The sequence below is a fragment of the Podarcis muralis genome, chromosome 13, assembly GCF_964188315.1.
Source record: "Podarcis muralis chromosome 13, rPodMur119.hap1.1, whole genome shotgun sequence".
Classification (NCBI taxonomy): domain Eukaryota; kingdom Metazoa; phylum Chordata; class Lepidosauria; order Squamata; family Lacertidae; genus Podarcis; species Podarcis muralis.
This window is the reverse complement of record NC_135667.1, coordinates 19282144-19300768: the sequence shown is the minus strand read 5'-3', so window position 1 is coordinate 19300768 and position 18625 is coordinate 19282144. Positions and strand designations below refer to the sequence as shown.

The window sequence follows — 18625 nt, the reverse complement described above, 5'->3', positions numbered from 1 at the left end:
TGTGGGGAACCTCAATATGTTGCTGAACTATCACTCCCCATCACCAGCTCCTGCAAGCATGGTCATTAGGCAGCGATGGTGGGAATTGTAGTTCAGTAACATTGGGAGGCCCACAGGCTAAGGGAGACAGTGGAGGATGGAGGAGGATGGACAAAATCCTAAGCAAGGAGACAATATGCACTTATTTCCACTGTATATACTGTACCTCAATGACTTGTATACAACAGATACTTATATGTAATTTAGCTTACAGAAAGTGGGCTATGAGGACTGAAGGATGGTGTGGTATGAAAGCCTGCCCAGGGAAATCAGGTTTTGAAGGAGGGATTCTAGACCCTGTTCCTGCAGAGTTGAGATTGCAATAGATGCAGTATTTAATTTATATCCCACTTTACCAAATAGCTCCAAGTGACTTTCAATCTTCTTCTTTTTTAAAAAAAAGAAGAATCAACAACACAATTAAGCATAAAAAAAAACCACAACAAACACAAAACTAGAGTTCAAAAGCACTTCGCCAAGCCCCAAAAGATCACACACAGATATGTAGACCTCCAGAAGGCTGCAGCTCATAAAAATTCACTGAATGTTTTCCTGGAGTGGAAGTCCTTTCATGTTTCCTGAAAGATTTGAGGCTCTGGCTGCGGCGGGCCTTTTAATGCATTTTTGATATTCATGGCTCACCTTTCGTTTCTGAAAGAAAACCCCAAGGCAGCTAACAACGGGGCAAGCATAAATTGCAGCCAGCTTCATACGTAAGCAGCAAAATCCACACTGAAGCAGAGCAGAGGGGGAGGATTGCCCCCCCCCCCAATTTTTTTCTGCAAAGTTGGATATTCAACAGCCTCAAAATATTATTATTATTTTGTTTTTTCTCCTTTCCAAAAAGAAAGAGGCGAAAGTTGCCCCAACAAACTCCATGGAAGGAAAGAAGCATGTTTTGCAGGATTTGTTTGTTTGCAGTGAGGAGGTATATGGGAAGAGGGCGAAAGCAACATTACAATAGCAGGATAGAAAGTGTTTGCAACTTGTGAATGGCATGATTTGAAGGCTATGCAGGGAGGCATAACTACTGCGCCCTCTTAAACACATCTTCTCATTCATGAGGCCTAGAAACTTGGCAAAGGAAGGAGGGTTGTGCAGCTCATGTTTGATGACGACGACACGGATTGTCCTGTTTCCCCAGACGTGCTGATAAACTACAGGCCAAAGATCAGCCGCCCCATTCCTTTCACTTCTTTTTCTCGTCTCTGCTCTCGCTCCAGGCATTGCTGTTTCTGGCTAGCGTCTCAGGCCTGTGCTTTGTCATCAGCCTAGTTCTCATCTGTGTCTACCTGATCCGCTTCTGCTGCTGCAGCAATGAAGATGACGAGGAAAGCAAGACGCAAAGGGTTTGCTGTGTCACCTGGAGCTGCGTGGCGGCTGTTATCGTCTGCTGGTAAAGGGAGACTCCTACCCCCCCCCCGCCCCCCGCGAAAGCTTGTCAGTCCTCCAGGCTAGAAATGGTACTCCTTACAGAAGGGGGAAAGGGCAGAGCGAAACATAAGGCGCCAGGGACCTTAAACAAGCAGCAAAACCCAGTAGCTTTACTTCTTCCTTGGGGTAGTTTATCGCTCACAGAGCTACAATTCCCAATATCCTTCATAAACCAGAGTTCTAGTATTCCTTGTAAAGTCATTGGCTTTACACGTATGATCTCTCGGTATGTTGTGGCCTGGTTTGTTCAGTCCCTCGGTGTTTAACCTGAGGTAAACAACCTGAGATCTGAGCTGGAGTCTTCTAGAAGGGAAAGAGCTCCAGTCCCGTTCTACATGCCCCCCCCCCCAGTGAGCCTACAAAGGAAAGGCTGAAAAGCCTGCCCTCCCATCCAGACCTTAACACTGGAATATTATTGCATTCCCTGCTTCTTTCAGGCCTCTGACGGTTCGCTCCTGTCATCTCTCACACTAGATGCCCATTCGCCCCCTCATCATCTCCACCCCCTTCCCCCCCCAAACTGAAGTCACAATGGGTCTCTTGTTCCATGGGGAGAATAGGAAATTGTGTCCCATTCTCTCTGTCCCGTCACAGCCTCGCCAGGCCCCTTTGTCTGTTTGTTATTCCAAGCCCTGAACTCCTCGCAACACACACACACACACACCCAGCCCTGCCAAAAACAGTTGTCTCTGCCGTCATTACCCTACCCCTAGAGCGTACACACACACACACACACACACACACACGGACTCCGCCGTAACGTGCAGGATTTGAAACACACCATTGTCGTTCCCCTCTCTCAAAGGCAGAAATCCCCTTCGCCAGAGGCCAGGAAAAGCATACCTTCCCAACATTTCACAGATGAGAATTAGGAGGATTGTGTACCTATAACAGTTAGGGTGTACATGATATAACAGTATTTGAGTTGTGGAAGAGCTCTACAAACACACTAGCTGTGTTCTGTCCATATGAAACACCTCTACAGAGTCACTCTCGTTTTTGTGAATTTGCAGCCAAAGCTGGCTGTGAACAGCACCTACTGGCCAGTACTGTGACGTCACAAATCTACTCTTCTCATACACATCCCCCCACATCCACGGAGCAGGTTTGCAATGCCTAATCAATTTTATTTATTTATTATCATATTTATATCCTACCTTATCTCCAAGGAGCTCAACGTGGCATGCATAGTTCTCCCTGCTCTCAATTTTATCCTCATAACTAGCCTGTGTGGTAGGTTAAGGCTGAGGCTGGACGTAGCCCAAAGTCACCCAGTGAACTTCATCGCTGAGTGGTGATCTGAGCCTTGGTCTTCATGGGTCCTAGTCCAGCACTCTGACCACTGCACCACACTGATTAAATCGACTGTGCTTTAAAACAAGCAAATAAACGGCACCCAATTAATATTTAGGTGACTAAACATACATGCTTCACTTAAAAATAAATAAATCCCAAAGTGAATAACCTACCGGAATCCTAGCAAGAGTGGTGACAGTATCTGTGTACACACCAAGCTTTTAAAACACCCAAAGAATCCTAGGCACTGTAGCTTACGCTTCGCAGAACTATAGTTCCCAGTAGCCTTAAACTATAGCTCCCAGGTTTCTTGGGGGGTTGGGGGAAAAACATGCTTTAAACCTATGGTGCGTATGGAGCTGTTCATTTGTGTGTCTCATTTTTCCCTTGGGTTCCTTTAAAGAAGGGAGAATCTGCTAGTTCTCCTGTTGTTCTTGCTTAGTCCCACATCAAATGTCACTACCTGAGTGCTTGTCACCAGCACACCCTGTTAAAGAAAGCACCCTGTCTCTGCTTGTTGTACACTGTATTCATTCATTTACCATGCAATAGCATGTTCTACACTGGTTTCCGAAGGAGGGTGTGCGCTGGTAGAATAATCATGACGGTTTCCTTTTTGGAAAGCTTAAGGAAGTCTTAGCAGAATGTTTAAGCTCCAAATGGATCTGGTTGTACTTATTATAGAAAAGTAGCAACTCAAACACGTTCAGCAGCATTTGCTAACTAGGCACCAGCAGATGGAACAGAAAGTAGTGCAGTTGCCATTTCTCGTCCAAGTTTGTGCCTTGACGCGCATGTGGCATGGGTGCTCGAAGCAGGGAGGCATCTGTTCCCCACTCTGATATTTAACCATCAGAGGCCTGAAACCTGCATAACTAGAGTACATGTATGTGCATACAACCACAACGTTGTACATATGCATCTCAGACATGTCCTCAAAACATGGAACAGGTTCAAGATAATTAGGGTGCTTTGCCAAGGACAGACAGCAGGACACATAGCAACTAAAGCTCATAAATAGGATCAGTTGGGACCAAATGACAGGTGCTGTGGGAGACCTTAAGGTGAATTTCGTGTGTGTGTGTGTGTGTGTGTGTGTGTGTGTGTGTGTGTGTAGGGGCTGTTGGGACACTGCTCAATGATGCCGCATGTCAGTTTGGCTCTCAGAACATCCAACTTTAAGAAATCCTGGCTCCCAGTTCTCCCTTCCTTCCATTTCTGCAGCCTTTTAGATCTTGTTCCCTTTCTCTAGCATGGTTCCTTCCTTTCCCCAAACCTGTTTTAGCCTCCTTTTTTGATCCACAAGACCCCAGCCTTCTTCAGCAAACCTAGAAACTCTAAACTAAAAGTACCCTTGTACTTAAAATTCTTTCTCCACCCTCATTTCTTCATTTTAAATTGACAGTGATGTGCCTCTCTCTCTCTCCCTCTCTCTGTCTCTGTCTCTGTCTCTGTCTCTCTTGTATATGCAATGACTAACACTCAGTACGGACAGACGGATGTCTGTGTGCACTACATGGTCTCCAAACCAATCTTTACAATATTAGTAACAAGAATGTCCTTGATCTTTTCGTTCTCCTCTCCCTAGAAACATGTTGGGTATGACTTTTCCCCTTAAACTACACACACGCGCACATACATCACAAAATTTACAAAGGCTTTATTAAACTGACAGTGTCAAGTTCTTTTAAGTTCAGAGACTGTTGGATGACTGGCCCAGACAAGTGAGATCAGCAAAAGTGCCCTATGATTCCTAGATTTCTCACTCAAAAATGAACTTCAAGGAGCTTGGCAGATACAGAGAGATGAGCCACTCTGCAGATCCAATTCTAATTAGAACTTTCACATTGACAATGAGGCCTATTGTAGGGCTCTGTTACCTCTGCCTCTTAGAATATTCCCCATGGCAAATCTGTGGGAGTCCCAGTTAATGGTTTTTTTACCTTTAGTGCCATCAAAAGGCTGTTCAGTGATGAAGCGAAGGACAATAGAACCATCTTGATGTTACAGAGGATGATGGGCCTGCACACAGTACAGCTGTTTCTCTCCCCCTGTAAAATTTTGGTGCATGATCATAATAAGACAATTAGTAGTACACGCTGGCTTGGTCTGCATGTAATATGAAGCTAAACTATGGCTAGGTGTGAATGCATAAACATAGAGAGAAAATTGTGGCTGCTTCACTCTGCCCCATCCAAGCTACTGGGAGCTAAGCTGTGGTTTGGTTTAGTGATAAGTCTGAACCTAGGCTCAGGGTTTGTCTCCCACAAGCAAACCGAGAGCAGAAAGCCAAGAAGGAAACTTAGTTACGGTTTATGGTTTGTTTGGAGGAAAACAAACGAGGAGCCCAGGTTTGGACGAAACATCAAGCCAAACCATTAGCTCCCGGTAGTGTGACAGCAGCAGTATTGGAGGAGGAGCAAATGTTTTTTTCTAAATGTGCACCAGCACTCTTCCTCATCCTCACTAAGCTATAGCTTGGCTTAGTGTTATGCATGAATTAGGCTGCAGAACAGAAATAGTTGGAAATGTGTAGTCTAAGGCAGCAGTTTCCAGTACAGTGGTACCTCGGGTTACAGACGCTTCAGGTTACAGACGCTTCAGGTTACAGACTCCCAGAAATAGTACCTCGGGTTAAGAACTTTGCTTCAGGATGAGAACAAAAATTGTGTGGCGGCAGCAGGAGGCCCCATTAGCTAAAGTGGTACCTCAGGTTAAGATTGGTTTCAGGTTAAGAACGGACCTCCAAAACGAATTAAGTTCTTAACCCGAGGTACCACTGTACCTTCAGCCAATGAAGGCAGGCAGGCAGCCTCTCTCCAGAACACCAAACATGCAGCCCTTTTGTCACTGTGCCACCCCTCCTCAGCAGCTGGCTACTCCGGGTCCCCAGACCAGCTCGTGTCAGGATACCTGATGTCTCCAGGGATGGCATCTTAAAGTCAGTGCAGAGAATCCTGACCTAGATGGATTCAGCATAAGGCAGCTTCCTCTGTCTCTATAAACGCTCTCCTCTTTCTACCGGAACCCAAACGCTGGAGCAAATCTGCGCCAATACATGTCCCCCATTTTCTCATTAGGGAAAACTAGCTCCTTTCCTCCCCTCCCCGTACCTTCTCTTCCCAAGAACACCCCATCCCTGTCCTGATTTGACAAGGGTCGCATCGGGGTTCATTCCCAGCCGCTTTGGGAACGAGCCCAGCAACCACAAAAAAAAAATAAGGCTCCCATTCATGCCAAGACTGTACCCATTCATGGCGGGAATAATGGCTCCTCTGTGTCCTTGGCCCCAATTGGGGTAGGTGGGGGAGCATGGGGGAAGAGTGCTTAAAGAGACCCTGCCCCACCACACAATCGCTCCAAATCCTCCCAACAGCATAGAGGCCCAACAATGGACTGGGGATCGGCCCATGGCGTGAGGAACAAAAGCTGTTGCTAAGGGGTTGCTAAGTGCCGGCTTCGGCCTTAGAGGAAGGCCTGTGCTTTACATACAGGCCGCACCATTTATGCTAATGGCAATTTGTGGCCCCCACCTTGCTAGGGACGTTAGTTAACCGTCATGAGCGACAGCCTGGGGTCATGGGTTCAAGACAGGGCGAGGCGAGGATATTAATTTTGAGATTGCCAGGTGTAATACAGGGAAAAGGCTCCTTTAACAGTTGCGTAGCGGAAGGAAGAATTTCAACAAGGGCAGCTTTTTCTGTTGTTTCTCCTGACAGGAAAAAAAAAGCTGCCCTTTGCTGAAATTCTTCCTTCCAAAATACTTCCACCAATGCAAGTATTAAAGGAGCGCTGTCTTAAGAGGGCGGTGTCCTTTCCCCCAGGTGTTTATTGTGAAGAACAAGCACTAACTACCACAGTGCTGCCTGTCTTGGTTCATTGGTAATGGTTTTCTCCAGGGTAGCAAGCATCTCAGCTCTGGTGTGTGGTCACAGCAAGGGTGTCTTCTCAGCTATGCCGAGTTTGCAGTGCTGATGAGAAACTCTGCTACTTGTGTGAGCGCCCCTGGACCGTTAGCTTAAGGATGTGTGATGGAAGGCCAAGCTAGACATTAAACAGGAGCAGAGCGTAACAAGTCTCCCGATTTTTGGTTATTATTTTTAAAATGAAAAGCCACGGGAATCTGCAACTGTGAGCAGACACACAGTGGGGGAGAAACTGTGAGTAACCACTTCTCTTCTGATTGTTTTTGCACTCAAATTCGCCTGCAGCCCACAGAGGAAATATATATAAGCTCTCCCAAGGTAGAAAAACAGATTGGGGGAAGTAATTTTGATTTGAAAAAGCAGAGGGGAGGAAAGAGTTAAGCAGCCTTCCTCCCTCTGCTGCCGTTTTTTTCTACTCGAAACTGACAGCTTCCCATGGCCGCTTTTCATTTAAAAATAAATTTGGAAGAGTGTAATATTGGCATTAAGACGCCCATATGCTGGCTGGGGGTTGTTAACTTCTTTTTTCCCTAACTCACTTCAGAATCTGATTCTCCTCTTGGACATGTAAACAAGCTGCTTGAGGTTGGTGTAAGTTCAGGGGTTATCTTAGGATAGTTAGTTGTGCAAGCAAGCTGCGGGAGCTATCTGAATAGCAGCCTGTACTAAGATATGTGAGCTATATACCACACCTCAAAAACATTCACATAGAAATGTTTTCCATTTGCTTTTTTTATTGGAATGGAACTTGCTGCTTCCAAGCTTGTCCCTTGTGGCTGTAGTCCTGTTCTGTGGGGTGGTTGGCCTGTGTCACAAGTGCTATTCTCACACCAGGAGAGATCAGGTGGCCATTTATTCACTGCTAAAAGGAAGAAATGCATCACTGGGGAAAAGGGGGGGCTCAAATTTGCATCGGATTTGCATGTGCTGATTTAGATGTATCTGTGCCAATTTAGATGTGGTTATTATAATTTCGGGACGCGGGTGGCGCTGTGGGTAAAAGCCTCAGCGCCTAGGGCTTGCCGATCGAAAGGTCGGCGGTTCGAATCCCCGCGGCGGGGTGCGCTCCCGTTGCTCGGTCCCAGCGCCTGCCAACCTAGCAGTTCGAAAGCACTCCCGGGTGCAAGTAGATAAATAGGGACCGCTTACTAGCGGGAAGGTAAACGGCGTTTCCGTGTGCGGCTCTGGCTCGCCAGATGCAGCTTCGTCACGCTTGCCACGTGACCCGGAAGTGTCTCTGGACAGCGCTAGCCCCCGGCCTCTTGACTGAGATGGGTGCACAACCCTAGAGTCTGTCAAGACTGGCCCGTACGGGCAGGGGTACCTTTACCTTTACCTTTATTATAATTTCAACAGAAATACGATGCACTTCATCCTAGTGGGCAAGACTCTTGAAGAGGTGGCCTGTGTTGGTGGTTGAGTCTGCTGTCCAAGTGCTAAGTCATGGGTAGGCAAGCTAAGGCCCAGGGGCCGGATCCGGCCCAATCGCCTTCTAAATCTGGCCCACAGACAGTCCGGGAATCAGTGTGTTTTTACATGAGTAGAATGTTTCCTTTTATTTAAAATGCATCTGTGGGTTATTTGTGGGGCATAGGAATTCATTCATCCCCCCCCCAAAATATATATACAGTGGTACCTCGGGATGCGAACGGGATGCGTTCCGGAGCCCCATTCGCATCCCGAACAGAATGTAAGACGCAACAGCGCGTTTGCGCGTGTCGCATTTTGCCGCTTCTGTGCATGTGCATGACGTCATTTTGACCACCTGCGCATGCGCGAGCGGCGAAACCTGGAAGTAACGCGCTCCATTACTTCCGGGTCACCGCGGAGCGCAACCCGAAAGCACTCAACCTGAAGCGTATTTATCCCGAGGTATGACTGTGTAGTCTGCCCCCCCCCAAAAGGACTGAGGGACAGTAGACCGGCCCCCTGCTGAAAAAGTTTGCTGACCCCTGTGCTAAGTGCTGATGGACAACTTCAAAGCCGCTCCTGCTCTCCCTCTCTTCTTGTAGCTTTTTAAGCTGAATTTGGATCAGACAGCTCTTCAGATGGAGAACTCTTTCCAATAGATGGTAGAGTCTAAAGAGGACTGTCCTCTGTAATATAGGGACACATGACTTTTCTAAATGGGCCTTGCACTCCTTTTTGCTCCTCCAGATACCTCCCAACTGCCTGCTTCCAGGCTCAGTAGAAGAGACACAAAGTCACCCCAAGACCGCTGAAAGCAAAGTGTGTGTTTGTTTGCATGCATATACTGTATATAGTCTACTTAAGAGGCACTGTCTCGGGCCTGTTTGTAGATGGAAATGGGTTGACGGAACCCTGAGCAGGAAGAATTGAACCAATTGGACTGCAGATGACAAAATGCATTTCTGTAAGTGGCAGAGCAACGCTTAAACCATTTAGAGCAGGAGTCGAAAGCCTTGTAAGCCTGAGGGCCACATTCCCTCCTAGGAAACCTCCTGGGGGCCACCCACCAGTGGTGAGCAAATGTAGGCAGAGCAATGAATGCCAATTTTACCTTTGCACAGCAGGCTAGTTTTCAAACGCACTTACACCCTGCTCCGTATCCTTCAGCCAAGCAACCAAGGGCATTATCTTTTTTAAAAAAATGCTTTATTAGTTTTAAAAACAAAACAAATACAAGACAAGACAAGACAATATGCAGCAATCAACAAAAGGCAGTCCAAAATTAACACTCCATACATACCAAAAAAGAAAAGAGCATTATCAAAGGTCAAGGACACAGTCCAGCCAGGCAAAAAACAAGTTGAGGAGGGTGCAAAGCAGGGCCAGTGATATGTATGGCCTAGAAAGGAGTGTGGCCTCAGGGGCTGTGGTTCCCAATGCCTTGATTTAGAGCTATAAAGGCTGCAATCTGCACTTTGAATTGTGCTTGGAAACAGACTGGTAGCCTGCGATGCTGCCATAAGCCCAGAACTGCTTCATCCAAATAACTGGCTCTGGTCAAAACCAGCCGCAGCACTTTGTACTAGCTCAAATTTGTTACCGAAACATGACAGATTCCCTCTCATTAGCAGATGATATAGTAGATCCTTAGTACTTTGTATAGCGTCGGCGCTCGATGCCTGTACAAGTAGCAACAGAAACAGACCAACATTGCAGTGTGCTCTGGAACGAAGTCCTTTGCTGTTAAAAAATTGTTTGTCTCTTGTTACTAGAACCTTTTTGTTGCTTGTTGCTAGGTTATTGCTAGAACTTGCTTGAATGCAATTATGGTACTATGTTTGTAGGCAGTTCTTACCAGAACTTACTACGCCCTTTCTAGATGAGGACATAGGAGGGGCGCTACTCGAATCAGGCCTATTCCATTCTCACAGTGGTGCATGGGATGCCCAGGGAAAGACTGTAAGCAGGAAACATGCAATAGCGCTCTCGCATTCATGATCCCCAGAAACTGGTATTCAGGCGCAGAGTGCCTCTGATGCTAGAGGCCATGCATAGCCATCTTGCCTAGCTGCCATCGATAGCCTTATCCTCCATGAATTTGTCTAATTCCCCTTTTTGGTGGTCTTCACTACATCTTTGTTACCCGCTTATTATTCCTCCATTACCATCCCCCTCATCGTGGGGTTTCTATGATTATTACTAGTTCCTTGTGCAGAAGCATAACTACACGGTTAGTAATTCCCTCTTGATGAAGCAGTATCTGTTTCATTCTTGTCATTCAAAAGCGCAATTAGTTAGTGGATTATAATTGGCCTGTAATCAGAAATAACACATGCTGGTTCCGTTTGCTCCCCTTCCCCCCCTTTCTAGAAAGCTGCAGAGGATTTTAATCCTATGTTTAGAGATCCCTGTGTAGGACATATTTGTAGTACCCTGCTTTTAATTAGCACATTGGTGTTTGTTAGAACAGGATTTGCAAACTGGTGGCTTTCTAGATGGTGCTAGACTCCAACTCCCATCATCCCAGACCCCTGGCCATGCTGGTTGGGGCTGATGGGAGTCCATCATCATCTGGTGGGCCTCAGGCCGTGCTGGATTAAACCCTCTGGAGGTCCCTGGGCAGTCAAAATCTCAGTGGAGGGGAGCCCTTGCAAATTATCTCCTAATACTTGATTGTAATTTTCTTTCAAGATCAAATCAATATTATTTTGATCCGTTGTCCGGGGGCCCCTAAAAGTTGTGGGGCCCATAGGCCGGTGCCTGCTCTGCCTATTTGGTAATATGGCCATGGCCTTGGGTTCCTTATCTCACATGTTAGGCTACAATGTTTAGAACATTACACTTTCCTATTGCTAGAATATTACTAGCTCCCCACCCCAAATGTTTCTTACTCTTTCTTGGACACTTAAGCAGTCTTCTTGGCATGTCCTGGGGACATGTTTACACTGCAGACATCTCTTTTATACCCATTTAACTATGGCAGCTTCCAGAAAGGAGTCCTGGGAGTTGGTGAGAGTGTTAGGGATTGTCTTACTGCAGATAATTCTCCCTGACCTTTCCATTGTCAAGATGCAGCCCTGTCGTGCAGTAGGGCAAGTGACCTGCTTCATATTACACCAGGCATAGGCAACCTCAGCCCTCCAGATGTTTTGGGACTACAACTCCCACCATCCCTAGCTAACAGGACCAGTGGTCAGGGGTGATGGGAGTTGTAGTCCCAAAACATCTGGAGGACCGAGGTTGCCTATGCCTGCATTACACCATGTGTGGGGTTGTAGGTGAATTCAGAGGTTGGTTCCGAATGGAGCAGCAAGACTTTAAAAAAGTGTTGGCAGTAGGGGGGCACCTGAGCTCTGTGTCAAGCAGAAAAGTGTCTTGGGCCGACACTGATCGTTCCCAGAATTCACTGAAGACAGAACTGTACATTCTGTGTAGCTTTAGGACATGTTGGGGGAGGACTGTAGCTCAGCGTTAGGATATCTGCTTCGCGTCCTGAATGTCCCAGGTTTCCATCCCAGGCACCTGCAGATGGGGCTGGGAGAGACCTTGGACTGAAACCCCAGAGAGCTTCTGCCAGTCAGTATAGGCAATAATGAGTTAGATAGAGCAATGGCCTGACTCAGTTTAAGGCAGCTTGTTGTTGTTGTGAATTTTTTCATTTTATGGTTTTAATGGGACGCGGGTGCCGCTGTGGGTTAAACCACAGAGCCTAGGACTTGTCGATCAGAAGGTCGGTGGTTCGAATCCCCTGACAGGGTGAGCTCCCGTTGTTCGGTCCCAGCTCCTGCCAACCTAGCAGTTCGAAAGCACGCCAAAGTGCAAGTAGATAAATAGGTACCACTCCGGCGGGAAGGTAAACGGCGTTTCTGTGCACTGCTCTGGTTCGCCAGAAGGGGCTTAGTCATGCTGGCCACATGACCCAGAAGCTGTACGCCGGCTCCCTTGGCCAATAAAGCGAGATGAGTGCCGCAACCCGAGAGACATCTGCGACTGGACCTAATGGTCAGGGGTCCCTTTACCTTTACCTTATGATTTTTAATATTTTCTTGGTAGCCACCCAAAGTGGCTGGAGCAACCCAGTCAGATGGGCAGAACAAACAACAACAACAACATTCCTGTGATCTTATATTTCCTGCTATTTGTTTTTGTTGTTTTTGTTTTTAATACAACGAAGCTGCCGAGGTGCAATTTGAAGCACAAGACTGATTCCTGAAGACGAAAAGTCTCTCCTTTTCCAGCTACTTTTACCCCGCTCAGAAAAAGTTTGGGATACCTGCATCTTTTCTCAATACAGGGGTAAAACAACAACAACAACCAAAAAACAACAACAGCAGCAACTTGTGGGGAGGGCAGTTTCTAGCATTAAAAAAAACCAGTGTAAGTGGGATAGTCTTAGGAAACTCATCTCCTCTTGCCCCTCTATGCTGGTCTTCCAATTCACTTTGCAGCACAGATTTTTAAGCATCCAAAAAACAGAATCGTGGAGCTGCAGAGAACTTGTTCCAACCCTGAGGCGAAGAGGGAGAAAAAAACCAGTTTAAGGCTGTGGTTGCAGAGACACCCCAAGCTTAATTTCTCCGCCGCATTCAATCCCTGCTATCTCTGAACTAAGACTACATTTCACAGAACTGTCCGTCTCACCCCACACTGCGCGAATGGGTAACCTATGCGATCCCTTTGCTCTTTGGAGAGCATCGAAAGAGCGGGTGGCTAGGAGATATTTTTAGCATGAGGACCTTTATTCATCCAGCCCAGGGAGAAATAACCCTTCCAGACGGATAGGCGCGGGGGCTCCAGCAACCAGATGCCACCCGTCCTCTGCACGGAAACCCGCCTGGAGCAGTAAATGGTCATTTGCTCATCCAAATGAAGTGCCAAGGCGACTGACTGGGTCCTCTGGAGTGGGAGAGAGTTCTAGTGGACGGAAACAGGAAGAGGGCCGAGGGTCAGGAGGAGGAGATGGGTGGTTTGGGAGAACAGAGTAAGGCACCAGCAGCAACTACAAATCAGAAGGCGTCTAGTGAGCATCACTGTCCCAAAGGCAGAACAATCTCGCCACCAAACCCTAATGGAGCTATCTATCTATGCTATCCATCCAGAATTGTGGTGGGAACCTCTGGCTGGGGGTGGGGGGCAAATTCAGGCCTCTCTATCCGACTCTTGGAGCTCTCCCCAAGCCAAACTCTTCCCCCTACAGGCCACACCCCTCACCAGCCCTAGTTCATACCCTCCTTGAGGGTTTTGCTGGGTTAGATCGTTGTCCTTGAACCCAGACCATGCCTCTTGGTTGCCTTGATGGAAGACAGTTAGGGGTGTGGGTGGGTGTAAACTTGCCTCCTGTATAAAGGTAACATTTGCATTCATGGTTTCACTCACTTTTGTCTTTAATAATCCCCCATCACCTCACCAGGAAGTTAGCTTGGCTCTTCCAGGAATTAGAAGGCTTGATTAGCTTTTAACACTTGCTGGATCCAGGCATCAGAGGAGACGGCCTACAGCTTAACACCCCAAACAAATAACAACATCATAAGGGACCTGGTCAAAAGCTTTACTGAACTCAAGATACCTACATCCTAGCATTCCCCTGAAATGAGAGAGGCTCATCTAACATGACATATTTGAGAAACCCATGCTGGGTCATAGTAATCACAGCATCCTCTTCTAAGTGCTCACAGACAGGCTGTTGATCTGTTCCGGGACCTTTCCCAGTGTCAACATTGAGATGTTTTGGGCCCAAGTTGTGAGCCATCTGGGTGCTGCATTCCTGCACTGGCTGCAGCTTCCAGACCAGAGACAAGGGCAGCCCTACAGAAAGCACCATTCAGTGGTGGTTAGAGGTTACCTATGCATGGACTACTGTCATCAGGCTATCCTGGTCCAAGAATGGTCACAGCTGGTGCCACAACCAAAGCTGGCTCTCCTAGCCACAGAGTTCATTTGAGCCTCCAGTGACAAAGATGGATCAGGGAGTCCCCCTAAGCTGCAAAGTTGCTCCATCAGAGGGAGTGCAAACCTATCCAGAACAGGTAATTGACCAATCTCCCAGACATGGAGATTTTGAGACTCCTGAGGCCCATATATCAAGTTTCTTTTTTCTTGTCCCACTGGAATGTGCTCTGGAGAGTTTAGGGAAGGGTAGTGTGGGAACCAAGACTCCCAACTCCTTTGGGAAGAGAGGGGTAGATAGAGAGGGTCTGTGGAGGGGGTGGGATTGGAGCCAGGAACACTCTCCCACCCCACACCATGGTTTTTTGGTTTTTTTTATCCCCTCACCCTTCAGCCTGGGAACTGCCTCCCATCTAATGAAAAAGCTCTATTATCATGAGAATGGTGCTGCCTCTCCCCCACCCTGCAAGGCGAGGAGAGGAGGGAGGTGGTTGCCATAGAAATGAGATTTAGGGAGAAAGAGAAAGAGAGGGCCTGGTGTGACTGAAAGAGGCAAAGATGGGGGTGGGCAAAGACCTGTGTGAGAGTTGGGTGGGTACGTGAATGGAGGGGTGTGTGAAGGGAGAGAGAAAGGAAGAATGGCTGGGGGCTGGGGTGTGAAGGGAGAGCAGGTGGATCTGTGAATGCACTGCTGGCTCCAGGATTTGGGGGAGAGCTCAGGCCAGGCGTGCCAACTGAGATTTCCCTCGCGGGCATGCCCACAACCTCCTTGGGTGCCCCGTGCATAGGTAGGATCGTGGCCCTGATGCCAGCCTTGGATCCTCAGAGCTGGCCAGGAATGGATGTAAGGGCCTGGGCACTCAGACAGATGAGGTGACTAGTTGAGAGGTTGCTTGAGTGAGTTCAGTGTGGAGCCAAACTCCTGCCAGAGTGATCTTCCCTGAAAAGGATTGATTCCCACTCAGCCCATGGAGCGTAACTCAATGTTGACTCAAAGGGAGGACAGGCCTGGCCTAGCTACCTCTTTCCTATTGCAAAAAGCCCCTTTTGCTACTATTTTTAGTAGGGTTATGAGACACCAATGATCTGGCCAAATTTGGGGAGGGGGTACAAAGAACTTGCCTATCACCCCCCCCCCAATAATTCAAACACTGATGTAACAACAGTACAGCAGCTAAAAGGATAAATGCAATTCTGGGTTGCATCAACATGTATACACTAGACCTTGAAAGCACGTTTGAAGCACATTGTTTCCTTCAAAGAATACTGGTCACTGTAGTTTGCTAAGGGTTTCTGGGAATTGCGACGCCATGAGGGATAAACTGCAGGGCCCAGAATTCTTTTGAGTGGAAGGATATGCTTCGAAGGTGGTTTAAAGGCATAACACAGCCATATACTGCTGTGATCGCAAGGGGTAATGATGGAGCCCCTCTAGTCGGCTTTGGTCAGGCCTCACCTGGAGCACCTAAAATGGGTAGCCCATTTTAGGAAGGATATAGAAACAGTGGGATGCGTCTAGAAGACAAAGAGGGTGCGGGGCCAGGATGCCAAACCCTATGAGGAAAGGTGGAAGGCAGGTATGTCTAGCCTGAAGAAGTAACCATTAAGAGGCATTGTATAACAGTTGTCTTCAAATATTTAAAAGGCAGTCACATAGAAAATGGAACATTTTGTTTTTCTCCTGCTCTAGAAAGTAGTGCATGAACTAATCAGTTCAAATCACAAGGAGGCCTTCCAGATGTTGCTGGACTACAATTCCCATAATCCCCTACCATTGAGTGGGGTTGGTGGGAACTGGAGTCTGGCAAAATCTGGTGAGCTCCAGGTTCCCCATCCATGCCATGGGGGATCAGAGAAAGTGTCTATTGACAAGCACATGTGTATGTAATGTCAGTATAGTATCACTGAATTAGTGGCATTTAAGGATGTGGGTGGCGCTGTGGGTTAAACCACAGAGCCTAGGACTTGCCGATCAGAAGGTCGGCGGTTTGAATCCCCGCGACAGGGTGAGCTCCCATTGCTCGGTCCCTGCTCCTGCCAACCTAGCAGTTTGAAAGCACATCAAAGTGCAAGTAGATAAATAGGTACCACTCCGGCGGGAAGGTAAACGGCGTTTCCGTGCGCTGCTCTGGTTCGCCAGAAGCGGCTTAGTCATGCTGGCCACATGACTAAGCCACTGTACGCTGGCTCCCTCGGCCAATAAAGCGAGATGAGCACCACAACCCCAGAGTCAGCCACTACTGGACCTAATGGTCAGGGGTCCCTTTACCTTTACCTTAAGGATGCTGGGGTAGAGCAGCAGGTGGAAAGGGAGGCAGGTTGTGAGAGATAAATGGAAGAAGAGCAGGAGTTGTGCATTCATCCAGTCTGATTCATCACCAATCCTGCACATAACCCTGGGAAACCTGGATAAAATACTAAAATACAAACAAACAAGAAACCCCTAGCCTAGGAAAAAATCGCCACATAACAAAAACTAGCCATCCATGAACTCGGGCGAGCTGCCCCTCAGAGTGTGGCTCAGCTCAGGTGGATGAATGTGCGGAGAAGGGCAGTTCTGACTGAAGGAAGAACCACCGGTATTTTTGGTCCCTCTTGTGCTAATCCCCATACATTTTGGTTGCAGCTGTTCTGCGCACGCCTGTGTCATTACCAGAAAGACTGTAATTATCCACCCGGCATGCTCATAATTACAGTTAAGAAGCGAGCCAGGGGGTGGGCAAACGCGGTTGTCAGGAGCCAGGCACAGATAGGTGGCCCAATCCAGGACGAGGGAGGGAGAGAAGGAAAGAGAGGGGGGGAGATAACGGGTCTCTCTTGTGCACCGTTCCTTTCACACTCACTTGTTCCCTCTCTGCGCAAATCCCTTCCCAATCCCCAGCCAGTTGCCATAAGGAGCTTAGACGTTTTCCTCCCTGGCTTGATGCTGCTCCCCCAAAGCATCTTTGCGCTCGTCTCTTCCTGCTCTTCTCGTCTGCACTAGCACTTCTCCTGATGCGACTCTTTCTTTCTTTCTTTCTTTCTTTCTTTCTTTCTTTCTTTCTTTCTTTCGGCAAAGATTCCCTCCGCTGTGCCTGCAGGAGGATCCCTCCTTGTTCCTCCCCTGGGTTCTTCGGGAGCACGGCTACACAGCCGTTTGCAAGCACGGGCTGGATGAGTGCACATCCAATATGCACCTGCCCCCCCCCAGTCCACAGGTGCCTGTTACCATCCACACATGTCCGCTGCGTTCCCTTGCCCGTCCTTGCCCACCCTCGCCACAGATCATGGCAGCGGTGCAAGCGATTGCAAAAAGGGGAGAGCGGCAGCCTGCTTAGGAAAGCCTCACCTTCGCCTCCTGCTATGCTGTGTTCCGCGCACTGTCAGCTGAGTCCCAGGATTCCAGGCTCCCCCCTCCCTCCCTTCTTTGGGTCCGAGAGAAGCCCTGCGGCAGGCTCCCCTTCAAAGACTGTGCAATGATCAACACCTCTTTGGAGCCGGAATATAGCATAGGTGAAGCAGGCGAAACACCTGCTTTCTGCATTTCCAGTTTAATGCGCAAGCTCTGAATCAAAGAGTGTGGGAAACTGTCGAGACTGAGGGGCTGTTTGGAGCCTCTTCTGACAGGTGCTTAACTGTTGACGGCCAGCTTCAAGGGCCCTTCCCGCATTCACCTCCTTTAAACTGGGCTCTGTACTTCACATAGAGAACTGTCCTCTGTGAAGTAGGACACGTGGCCACTCTAGCTCCATGTTACATAGTGTTAGGGGGCTGTGCAGGACCTGCGTTCAAGTCCGCATAGACATCTGCTTGGAGACTGTGAGAATGGGATGCTGCACTCGATGGGTGATTGGCCTCATTCAGCTGGGACTTTCTGCTTCTTATATCCCGGTATAAACAGGCACAAGCAGCACAGATATGGAGCCATGCAGGATTTAAGGGACACCCTCCCCTTGTTTTGGGAACGGGGTTATGCCAGCTGCAAACCCTGCATGCATGCTGATCCATTTCTCTGCCTCTCTCCACCCCCAACACAGTGCTGGGATTGGCATCGGTTTCTATGGAAACAGCGAGACCAACGATGGGGTGTACCAGGTCACATACTCGCTGCTGAACACCAACCACACACTAAGCTCCATCGATGCTCTGGTGAGTGCGTGAGCGAACGAGCGGGGAAACCCCATGCACTTGTTTATATGGTCAGTTACCCCTGAATACGCTTTTAACCTGTGCTCCACTTGCAGAGAAGAACCATAGGTTGAAATTGGCTGTAAGCAACCCGTGGCTAGATCACTGGTATTTGACTCATGCCTCTTCCCTCCACGGACATGTGCACAGCATGTGTCCGACATGTTGCAAATGCCCCTAATATGATGGCGCACGGCGGCTAAGATTGTCGCAAGCGCTAAGCCGTGTCTAGGCATTCACCTCCACACATTATCAGAGCATGTATAGGGAGGAATCGATGTGTGCAAGCCAGCCCTGTCCTTTCTGGCTACACCACAAAACCTTAGCACCCTGAGCAGAAGGTCCAAAGGGGAGATTTCTGAGTATTCAGCTATTACCCACTTAAAATCCTACGGATGAACCAGAACCCTGAACGATCAGGGCTCCAGTTTGCATAGGAGATGTCTAAGCACATCCAGCCCAATGTG

The 18625-nt window shown here is 48.2% G+C and overlaps 1 protein-coding gene across 3 annotated transcripts in view; it reads left to right on the top strand.

Moving 5' to 3' along the window:
- Positions 1-18625, top strand: part of TTYH1 (tweety family member 1) — a 62890-nt gene that overhangs the window by 22092 nt on the left and 22173 nt on the right. For 2 of the 3 annotated variants that reach the window (XM_028751840.2, XM_028751841.2), the window contains exons 2-3: positions 1263-1435; positions 18008-18119. The exons of the other annotated variant lie outside the window; for it this stretch is intronic. In XM_028751840.2, the coding sequence (XP_028607673.2) occupies positions 1263-1435; positions 18008-18119 (285 nt within the window). The remainder of the gene's footprint in view (positions 1-1262; positions 1436-18007; positions 18120-18625) is intronic. 3 annotated transcript variants of the gene reach the window in all.